Source organism: Nyctibius grandis, chromosome 6, assembly GCF_013368605.1.
Source record: "Nyctibius grandis isolate bNycGra1 chromosome 6, bNycGra1.pri, whole genome shotgun sequence".
Classification (NCBI taxonomy): domain Eukaryota; kingdom Metazoa; phylum Chordata; class Aves; order Nyctibiiformes; family Nyctibiidae; genus Nyctibius; species Nyctibius grandis.
In genome coordinates this window covers 20815959-20827693 of record NC_090663.1, presented here as the reverse complement: position 1 = coordinate 20827693, position 11735 = coordinate 20815959, and the positions used below count along the sequence as shown (strand labels likewise).

Below are 11735 nucleotides of genomic sequence, written 5' to 3'. Positions count from 1 at the left end.
CAAAATTCAGATAGTGCCTGTGTGGCTGATGAAACTTGCTGTCATGGAAATACTGCTGTTGCCATGCTGGCTTCCTACAGCATACTTCCCAGAGGCAATTCCAAGTGTTGATTTATATATATTTGAAGTGTTGCAAAGTTTAGTTTCTGTAATTACAGAGAAGCTACCTCTTTTCTTCACCGCAGAAATTGAGATCAGTTCATGTATTCATTTTCATATTTTTAAATTTGAAAAATGTGGAAGTCTGACTTTTTAAACATACTCTGATTGCGGGTTCTTGTCTCGAGTATTCTTTCTCTGATGATATGGCAGAACATGAGGAAAAAATCCATTTATTTACATGGGCTTTGTGGGGGAGGACAGAATGAGAGCTTGTCTGTGATAAGAATTTGCATTGAAGGTTCCTACCTTAATTTTTGAAGGGTATTACCCATTTTATATATATATATATGTATTATTTTAAAACAGTGATTGCAATGATAATTATTAGAAACACTTTCAGTTTTAATACTTTTAAATTAGTTTGCAGGAAATTATTTAAAATCGTGTTTTGTAGATTTATAAAAAATAGGGGTTAGACTTGTTTTTAAAAAGCAAACTCTTAAAAAAAAATAGATTGGCAGCACAAGTGTGGCCATGTCATTGGGAGCATATAGGGTCTACTGCAAGTCAGCAAGCCATAAAAGAAATATGTACTACAGAGGTTTTAGGGCTCTAACACACAGGCCTTTAGTGGATTTAACCTCCCCTAGCTGTGTGTCTTACAGCTCTGCTTGTTATTATAGCTTCCATTGCAGCAGTGGTTTGTGATTTCACTTCACCATCCCCTGTTTTAGCTTAAGCCAGTAAATAAGGTGTGTTTCAGCTAAGATGCTAGACTGGATAGATCTCATTTTTCTGCCCTTGATAGACTTGGTAATCTCTAGCAAAGGGGTGAAGCCATTAGCTACAGGCAATAATATCCTAAACTGTGACACTAGCCTTCTCTGTCAGAAACCTCACCTGATCCAGGGTAGGTCTTTGAATTACGGCTTGTCTGAGACCCATGTTTATTCCTTTAGGGAGAAGGCAATGCACGATCATAAAAAAAAATAATATTTTAGAGATAATGTTATTCTCCTAAGGCATTGTTTCGGTTTTAAATGTTAATGCTGCTTTCAACCCAAATAGCGTAGTAAGTATTATGCTCATACCAAAAGCAAAGAAATATTCACTGGAAATCAGCTAAGAGGATTTTGATACCAGTGAGTATACTTTTTAAAACTAGGGTAAGAAATGGAGAGTAGAAGTGTAGATAGTCAAATGGCAACCCATATAAATGTCTCCTGTTTTAGTAATCTAAGATTTTCATTTTTATGGATGGATATAAAAGATTTGGGGGGGGGGGGGGCGTGGAATAGAAAAACCTCTTATTTAACAAATGCCTTTGAAAAGGCAGAAAATATGCTTAAATGTGCCCTATTTTACACATTCCTTTCATCCTTTAGGCTTTTGACGTAATGCTTATCACTTTGTCATTATGTCAATTTGTGCTTACCAATCTTTTTTTCTCTTGTCTCATCTTACATTTAGGCTGTGATCCTGCGAACACTTACCTACATGCTTAGTTTTGCTGCTCTTAGTAATCCCTTTGAAGTTAAAAGGATTATTTGCATTAGTAAAATAACGCATGTGGGTGCTTGCAGGATGAAGGCTTTGCATTGTAAATTCTTTGGGATGGGACCAGATGGTTTATTATGCTATCGTATAGCTCAAAGCATGGTTGGGTGGAGGATGAGTTCAGGAGTTTGCAAAGTATTGTTAACAGAGTGAACTAGTATGTGGGATATCCGTCTGGGGCCAAGTGCTCAAGTAGCTCCTCACCCCAACTAACACACCATCTTCTTCCCTTCTTTTTTGCATTTGCTGCTGACGTATAGCCTAAGATCTCATACCTGCTGAGATACCTGCTCCTTTTTTCCCACCTCCTAAAGCAGAAACTTTGCTGGTGTTGGCCACGTGGTAACCTGGAGCAAGATCAGAAGTAGCTTCACGCTGCTGTGTATAGGGAGAAGCAATCAAGATCTGGAATATATAGCTCCAGAGCTCTCCAGGCTCCCGTTGTTGGACAGTTGCTGCCTTCTGAGAAGTGCACAGCAGTAGCTGCTCATTACAGCTAATGTATGTAATGCTTTTACCTTCTTCCCCTGTTTTCCTACTTCCCAGGAAGACCTAGCCACTACTTTTTTTTCCCCCACTCCCTTCTCCGAGAAGCTAAATGCGTGCTACTCAAACACTCTATTTCAATAATCATTTGCTTTTGTTTAAGACAGCCATAATTTAAAACCCACTTGGGAGATGTGTGGAAAGTCCTCCCTTAGCTGCATTCTGAGAATGCAGGTCTGTGTACATTACCACAGCATCACAAAAAATAAGCTTGCTATTTGGGATAGAGAGAGACACCCTGTAACACTTATCCTCTGTCAACCTCTGACATAGATATTCCAGTGTTTTTTGTAATATAACTTGAAAAATTACTTCCAGCTTCACAGGAAAAGCTCAAATCCAGTTTTCCAGGAATATTTATTTTGGTTGATAACTCTAAGCAGAAAAATGTTATTTTTATTACATTAATGTCTAGAACTCCAGTTGAGCTGTGGGTGCCATTTTATTATGTTATCTAAAATTAGGGACAAGAATGCTCTTCTGTTGAAGAACATACTCTAAGGACTTGTCTACCTGAAACATTTCAGTAGTTATACTGATGTAATCCCAGAAAATCTTTGGAACAAGAAGCTGTGGACAAACACCCACTTGCTGAGCTCGCTGTACTTGTGGAACAAGTCACTGCTGCTAGATGATCTTTCCTGACCACTTTCGTATTTGTTAGCTGAGCCATTTATGTGAACGCTCCCTTGCTCTCAGAGTCAGATAGACTTAACAAAAATTTATTATTTAAAACACCTGAACTAACCCAATTCCTTTGACCAAAATGCTTGGGGAGCGAGTGCTCATTCAAGTAGCTGAGCAAAGGTTGTGGTGATCTCTGACAGAAGGGCTATGAAGAGTGAGGGGGAGAAAGCCTTGCAAAGTGTGTGTTTTTCAACAAATGTACCTAGATGAAGACAGATATCGATGATAGTGCTTTTAATTTCTATCTTAAAATTGTTTGTCTACAGTATGAATGTAAATCACTGTAATGGTGCTGAAGTAGATGAAATAGACTGGGAGTAGAGAGAGGAGGAGTGGAGAACAGTATGTCCAATGGTTGATGTTCTTCAAACAGCTGTCAGAAGTATCAAGAACAGTGCCTCTTGCTTTTCCAGAAGCTCTTAGAGACTGGCTTTTATGAGCTGTGCTGCAGTATCAGATGACCACACTGGAAGGCAAGGCAGCTGCTGAGACTTAGTGCTGGGAGGGAGCAGAAATGGCCAAAGGAAGGATGGTTGTATGAGAGCAGAGGTTGCTCAGTGAGCACGAAGTATGCTTCTGAGCTGAAGACATGGTTGTTAGAGGCATCTCATTGTCTGCCTGACTTTATCTTCTCTTGCCCTGACTCATCTGTGCCTTCAGTTAGAGGACAAATGCTGCTTGTGTGGATGGTTAACACAGTTCTTAAAAGGTGCTGGGGGTGTTAGGAGGTGGGGAACAACTCAGGGTCACAGGAAACAACTCTGAGGACCAACTCTTCTGGACCAGGCTTAAACTTGCAGACTTCTGCTGGCAGTTATGCTGATTGGTAGTGTGAAACATAACTAACTACAGCTGTAACTGTTGAAGCAAAACCTAACTGTAGTGAGGAAATGGCACTTGAACTCAGCTGTCTTATTTCACTTCAGGGATTGTGTTACTAAATGCCACTGTAGCCGTGCTCACGCTTGGAAGACTTTGATGTAGTAGAACTAAACAGGTCTACTGGAGTTTGTGTTACGGACATGGGCTTCCCTTGTACTGGTCATCTGACCTAGGCACAGTAGACAAACTACAAGAGAAAGTGACAAAAACTGGTAACTGTCTTTGTGGGTCTTTGAAAGGCAGTTAAATGTTTTTCCTCATGAAATATGCTGCTATGAATACTTATTGTTGAGATTTGAGTAGTTAAAGGCTGTATGTGCTTTTACAGCATGCAGCTGTAATGTTCCTGGTTTTCTAATATTTCTGCTGCTAGATGACGTGTGAAAGATTGCCTTTTTTCCCCACACGCAAGGCTAACACACCCAGAGACGTCTGTGGTGGCCTAAAAGAGGCGTTTGCCAGAAAGTTAACCCGGTTTCGACTCCCTTTGTGGAAACTCCCGCTCCACCGCACGCGTGCCCGGGGGAACAGAACAGGCTGCGGAAAGGGGCTTTTCTTGTAGGACATCACCGGTAGCAGCCGGCCTGGCAGGGCCGCTCCGACCCGTAGCGTGCGCATGGCCGTCCCATCCCGCCCGCCCACCGCGCCGCCATTCTGGCGGCCTCCTGCCACCCTTGGAGCGCGCGGCGCTGGGCGGGGCCGGGCCGGGCCGGGCCGGCCGTTGGGCGCGCGCCGAGGGAAAGCGTTTGCAGACGGTCCCGCCCTCCCGCGCGCGCGTTCCACCCTCTTTCCCCCACCCTCCCAGCAACATCGCCGCGCGCGCCAGCGTCTCGCGCAGCCCCGGCGCTTCCTTCCGGCCGCCATTTTAGTTGCTGTGCCTGGCCTCGCGGTGCCGCGGCTGCTGCTCGAGGAGCGGAGAGCGCGCCCCGCCGCACGCAGTCCCGGCCCGGCCGCTGGCCCCATCACTGACCGCCGCGTCCAGCGGCTGCTCGCCACCCCGCCCGCCGCCGCCATGTCCAAGCGCCACCGCTTAGATCTGGGGGACGATTACAGCTCCAGCAAGAAACGCAGCACCGACGGGTAAGGGGCGGCCCGGCCCGGGGAGCGCGGCCTGCGGCGGGTGGGGGATCGCAGCGGCGCCCGCGCAATCTGCTCCCCATCCTCGGCTCTGGCCGCGGGGAGCGGGGCGGCTGCCGTGCCGGGGAGAAGGAGAGGATTGTAGCCGCGCGGCGAGCCCCCAGCGGCGCCGCCTCGGTGGGGCAGGCCCGGGAGCTTCGGCGGCCCCCTGGAGCGCTAGGCCTAGGCCCGGGAGCGGCCCTTCTGTTGGGGCTGGGCCGCTCGGTGGGGGCGGAGGAGGCGGATGGCGGCAGCGCGGTGGTGGGGAGCAGGCGGGGAGAGCCTCGTGCGGCGGCGTTGAGGGGGGGAAGGGGAGGCAGCTGCCGGCCTGGGCGAGCGGGGCTGGGCTCCAGTTGCGGCGGAGCCGGGGGCGGCGCGCTGCTCGGCCCACTCCCCCGGCTTTGTCTGCGGCCCTTCTTTATCTCTCTTTTTTCCTTCCCTTTTTGTTTGTTTCTATCTTCTTCTCTCTGTCTTGAGAGGTCTGGCAAATGTGGTCCTAGAGGTCAGCGTGAGGTTTGTTTCTCCTATATAATTAGTGCCTCGCCTGGTAGGAACGTTATTCCTTTGTTAACGTCTTTCACTCAGTAACTGACAGGGATGTGCCTGACTTTACGTAGGAATCGATGATGAGGTGGATTTTGGGGTAGGGGTCAGGGGAGGGATTATATTTTTTCCTTAGTTTTGCAAAGGTTAAAAGTTTTGGGTCTGTGCTGTGCAGGCTTTAGCAGATTGTCATTAAGGTTAAGGAATAGCTCTTTTGTGTATACAGAAAGTTGTACATATGCAGTTTTTTTGTATGTAGAGATTTTTGCGAAATTTTCAAATGGTTATGCCAAAATTGGGCATTATTTAAATGTAGTACAACTGTTATGGTTGGTTCTAAAGATAAGCATAGGTCAGTATTTCCTTGTTGTTATGTTGGTGGGTTTTGAAGTTTTGGTATGGTTTTATTTGGCATTGTTTTTACTGATTATCTACTGTCATTCTGAACTCTTAGTCTTAATATTTTGTGTATGCTTTAATGAGTTCCCAGCAGTGGTAAAACTTCTTAACCAAAAGCCTTTGACCTTTGTGGCACCTAAAAAATGTACCAGTGCTGGTCTTGTGTCCCTTCTTTGTCCCCTCCTCTTCTGCCAATAAAAGCATTAAATGGTGTAGGACTGAGAATAAGTCATTGTAAGCATAATTATTGAGCATGATTATTTATAATATTACTTGAAATCTTAATTCATGTAGCACAAGCCGTGCTAATGTTACATTGTCTTGATTTATTTTAGGGTAGTTTGGTTTTACAGTTTATGGAAGGCTGTAAGGAAGATGCACAGAGAGATTCTTGTTAATAGCATGTACGTACAGGTCTTCCTCTGTGCTGAGAGTGCCTTTATGCAATTTAGTTGGTTTTGGAGCTGGATTAAGCTGAATTAGCTCCATGGATGGTTACCACTTCCCATGCAGAAAGTAGTTTATCTTGCATTCAAACTGGACCACTTGATTAAATATGAAGATTGTATCAAGTTACTGTGTATTTTTTTAGTTCCTTTTTAATTGAGGCCTGTATTGGTATGTGTGGCTCTACATGGCAATGATGCCAGGCCACAGGCTTCTAATTGTTGGTGTAACCCTAAGCATTGGCACGACATCTGTTTTCTTCTAGTCTTGAAGTGTCATCTATGACAGTAAAAAGTAAAAGACTTTTCGGAAAAATGGGGATTGTGTGGAAGGTTTTTGTTACAGTATTTGTGTGAATTGCATACATAGGTTAATTTTTTTCCAAACATACTTAACTTCAGTTGTTGTTGTGTAATGTCACAGGTACTGCGTTAGTAGGTTGTATCATTCAGACTAATTGCATTTTGTTTTTTTTATGAACAGAAGCCCTCCTTTAGCTGCATTGGCTTTTTTGCATCAACTGTTGCCCTGTCTAGTAATGGAGAAAAAAAAACAGTGATATTCTATTAGATGTGCTTAGACTTTCACTGCGATGATCAGTGGTTTTACCTTGTGCCCTTTGTTTCCATTTTCATTTTTATATGCTTTTCATCCTCTGATTTAGTGATTGCTAGAGCGTTTCTTTTGTGCCCACGTGTGTATATATTATATACGTGTGGACATAAGGAAGGGAAAGCAGATAGCAGACCAGACTACTTCACTTGAAAAACAAAGCAAAAAAACCCAACCCCCTTGTGATTATGGAGACTGTTATGGGATTCAGGCACAAGACAAATGTGATTAAATTATGATTCTTTTAATGTTCATTTCTGGGTTTGAGATCAATCTTCTCTGTACAATAATGAAAAGTAACTTAAATGTGACGGTTTATAAATGAAGAACTGCCAAGTTGCATTTTTAGAAAGTTTAGTAAATTCATATGGGAGCGTAACTGTCATTCCTCTTTTCCCTTGTTGACCTTTCAAAGGAGTCTGGATGTGTCTGCTAAGTTTCAGTAATAATGGGAGACTGGGAAACATTTTTAAGGGGGGGAAAAAAGTGCTGCTATAAAATGATAAGTATTAGAGAGTAAGTTTGAGGGCATGTTATATGTTGTGGTTTTTCTGTGTTGGGATCTGGTTGCCCCCACTTCTCTTTTTTTTTTTTTTTTTAAACAAGACACAACTCTCTTGATTAACCTGTAAGTAGTTTTTTTTACTTCTGAAATGTAGATAGAACTTAATAGGTTTGTTTTCTTATTTGTGCGATTAAACAGCTGTAAGAGTTCAATGTAGAAACTGAGAAACAGGGGATTAACAGGACTTTCCATTCTGGATCGTATTTGTAGTCCATTTGATCCACTGTCTTGTTCTTGAGGTTGTATTTTTATCTATGCTTTAAGCCCACACAAATTCCTCCCAACGCAGGAGAAGACAGTGCTGCCCTCTCCCTTGTGCTGCAAGCGGGTGTTTGGGAGACTAGATCAGAGAACTGATCCGAGTTAGAATTGACATTGGTGGAGGGGGTCTAGGAGGGCTTGTTCTTCACGGAGCCATTGAAATGCTTATACCAACACACAGGAATGGTTGGCAACAGTGTGGATCCGTTCATTTTAGCAGTAGCGCTGGTTTATGTGAGATCGAAGCATACCTGAAGGTACACTTGATCTGCGATGTAGAAGCTTCTGACATCATACTGTTTGAGTAAATGGTTATGGAATAGTTCGTTTTGTTGGTGTGTTTTTTTTTTTTACACTTAAACTAGGTACCAATGAAGAATAAAAATCCTTCAGAGGTACATGCACAAAAACCCAAGCAAAAACCAAACACACCCTCTCCTTTAGTAGTGTGTGTTATTCTTCCCTTCAGTGAAGTGTGTGCTTTTACCAGGTTGTTGCATTTTACCTGGTTTTACAATTCTTAAATTCCTTTCATACCTTTATTTTCTTTTTCTATTAATGATGTTACTGTCTGACCATGCACTAGTTTATCCTGATACCTGCAGATATTTAAAAATCTGATTGTGAATAGCTCAGTTATCTACAAGTCCAAAGCTTCATTCCTGTCTGATACAGGCTATTAGACTCTTCCACCATTAAGTGTAGTCTAATGGAGCCTAGTTCCTTCAATTTGTAGCAGGGGTAACTTTTCCGTACCAGAGAATATGAACCTGTTGGGTTCTGCAGTATTTGCCTGTCAGTTTACGGTAATAAGACATTTCTAGCTTGTACAGTATTTGACCATGTTAGAGGTAATGTTGAAGCTATGGTAACTCAGATTCAAGCAAATTATCTAAAAGGGCCTTAATTTTCAGACAGTTCATCGTCTAAAGCTTTAGGAAAATCTATATAAAAGTGAGTTAGGTAAGTGACAATAAATGTTATGTTTTGTAATCCTTCTTTATTTTCAGTGTGTCTGCGTTAAAAGAAGTCTTCTTAAACAAAAACTTACTGTGACAACCTCTGAAGCCATAATATGTTGAAGTATTGAGGGGAAAAAAATATAGCCTGCATAGATTATGTTCATTTATGCAAGAACAAGAGTGGTGCTTGTTTCCAGTGTGCAGCACATTTTGAATTAAAATTTATAGAATTAGTACTAATACAGTCTTGATTACTTCAACTTTCATGTAGGTAGGAATTTACTTATTAATTTACCAGTTACATTTGAATGCCAGCTGTGTGTTTAAAAAAAAAAACAACCTAGAGAGAGGAGTGCTGGTCAAGTGTTTTCTTTAGAAATGCTCTCTACTCTTTCTTTCAGGCCTGCCTGAGTGCTGCTAAGGAAGGCAGGGGGGTGGGGGGGGGGGGCTTGTGTGTTTGTTTTCCCTTAATGACTATTCCTAAAAATGTTTTATATGTGCATTTACTATAAAGCTGGTGTTGACTTTGTTTTGCCTTTTTGATGGGATTCCGGTTAACATAATGCACAAAAGAAGCTGAAGCTGAGGTTATCCTCAGTTTTGCAGGCAAAGACACCACTAATCTTTTGACTTACACTAGTTTGAAATAAGCCCCGCTTTGTAAAAACACCCCATCACATTTTAAAGTGCTGAATTAGGGTAAGTTTGGGATTTTTATTAGAATTGTGTAGATTTAGTTCTTTAGGTCAAACTGGGGATTTCTTTGCAAGTGTTTCAGTGTTCGTAGGGAGAATGAGATTACATGCAAGAACAAGTAAGTGGATTTGCAAAATCGGAAACTGACACTAAGACTGAGGCCAGAAATTTAAATTTGAGTGGATAACTACCCTGAAAGTAAAACTGTGTTTCTTTTGCAGGTGTAACAAATGGGAATACATAAATACTGCTTGTTTTAAGTGTGTGGCAGGAGGTGATACTGGAGAAGATGGTACAACTAGGTAGTGTTAGGTTAACGGTTGGACTCTGATCTTAAGGGTCTTTTCCAACCTACATGATTCTATGGTTCTGTGAACTGTAGTGGCTGGTTTTAAGTCCTAAGTTTCAGACTCAACAACCTGTATATCAAAGTTGATTGAGTCATAATTGTATGGAAGACTTTGAGCAAAAAAAGCTACAAAGTAGTTGTGAGATGTTAAAACTTTTCTTTCAGGGCTCACTTACCACCTTTGTTAGTTTTTGTGGGCTAGCGTAATTCCCTTGCTTAGGTAGGCAAGAAGGCTATTTAATGTTCTCTGATTTTTCTGCAGCAGCAGGAGGTAGGGATTGGAAGAATTGTGAGAAAAGACTAGAACGTACAGCTGATTCTTTATAATCATGAAATGAAGCGGGTTAAGATGATGCTCTCTTCATGTGATGGCTTTCTTCAGTCTTGCCTGTAATGAGAGGAACTGTGGCAGTGCTTATGTGCAGTGAGTGTAACTGTATTTAGTGTTCAGTATGCATCATATACTGTTACTCTTTGATGCTTATCCTTCAAGGTAGCTTTTGCAAGGCCTGTTAAAAGATTTGGTTTATGTCCACTTTGTACTAGTTACCTTTAAAGTTGTGTTGTATTTAAATTCCTACTCTACATTTAAATATTCGAGTGTCTAATTTTCTGCTGTCTTTTAACTTTTTTTAGGAAAGATCGTGACCGGGACAGGGACCGTGATGACCGTTCTAAAGATCGTGACAGGGATCGTGACAGAGATAGAGATCGTGACAGAGAAAGGGACAAGGAAAAAGATTTGCGACCTACGTCTAACTCTACATATTATGCATCTGCTGGGTTAACAACCATAAAACCAGCAATGATTCCACACAGTATTAACCCTTTCACAAATCTACCACATACACCACGATATTATGACATCCTGAAAAAAAGGCTACAACTTCCTGTCTGGGAATATAAAGATAGATTTACAGATATTTTGATCAGGCATCAGTCATTTGTGCTGGTCGGAGAGACTGGGTCTGGTAAAACAACACAGGTGAGTTTTTAATCTGTATGATACTGCAGTTTTTTAAAGGTTGAGACTGTTGCTAGGTGTGTGTGGGGGTGAAACTTTCTTTGGTTTCTTGAAATTCATTGTGTAAGGACACCTCACAAATTGTGAGCAAAATAATTTGATCAATATTTTATTTGCTTAATGAATACAAAAGTGAGAAGAATCTTTCAGCATCTTTGCCTTTCACAGTCCAGTCCTGTTTTCTCGCCCCTGTTTCTATTAGGCTTTATGATTGGTAGTTATCTTTTTGGTAAAGGAAGATAAAGAGATTTTAGTGGCTAGACAGAAGTAATCCACAAACTGAGGTGATGGTTCCAAACTTACATCTGTAGTTTATTGAGCTGTTTGTGTAGATAGCATCTGGAAAGTAGGAAAAATGTTATAGAAGTAGGGACTTGTTAGTGTTTTATGAAACTTATTGCTGCAAATATGAACTTAAAGGGAATTGAAATGTCAAGTACAATTCTGAGATGATCTGATTGGTCATGAGTTTTGATGATATTCAGACTTGAGAAGATGAGGATTGTTTCCTGGGTGCTGAAACTTCTCAGAGATCATATATATCTTTCAAGTGCTGCAGTTAAAATAACATTTTTTTTGTAGATTCATGGCTTTAAAAATCTTTGTGAGCACTGGAAATAGTGATAATGGATCTGCAAAGCCTCCTTAACCCTTAAGAATTTTGGGGACCAGTAAACAGGAAAGATCTAAGTAAGATACAAGGAACACCACTGTGTATTTATAGCAGGACAGACTTGCTCAGAACATTAGTCTATCCTCTGGTTTGCTGTTTAAAATCTGTGTGGAAAAGTGGTGTTAAAAAGTTCTTTGTTCTGTAACCTTATAAATTCCTTTTATCTAGGCAGAAAATAAAAAAACTGAAGGGTATTTTAGTCTTTATGAAATGGATTATAGCTAACTTACGGAAAGTTTTACAGAAATAAATTTTAGTCATAAAATTTGGATGCCTACAAAATGTGAAGGACATAGTAGTACATTGGATACCTC

General features: G+C 41.5%; 1 protein-coding gene across 1 annotated transcript in view; it reads left to right on the top strand.

Moving 5' to 3' along the window:
• The first annotated feature begins 4606 nt into the window (after window positions 1–4606).
• DHX15 (DEAH-box helicase 15) overlaps window positions 4607–11735 on the top strand; it is a 51878-nt gene continuing 44749 nt past the window's right edge. The window contains exons 1-2 of the mRNA XM_068404346.1: window positions 4607–4854; window positions 10361–10709. Coding sequence (XP_068260447.1) covers window positions 4787–4854; window positions 10361–10709 — 417 coding nt within the window. The 5' untranslated portion in view covers window positions 4607–4786. The remainder of the gene's footprint in view (window positions 4855–10360; window positions 10710–11735) is intronic.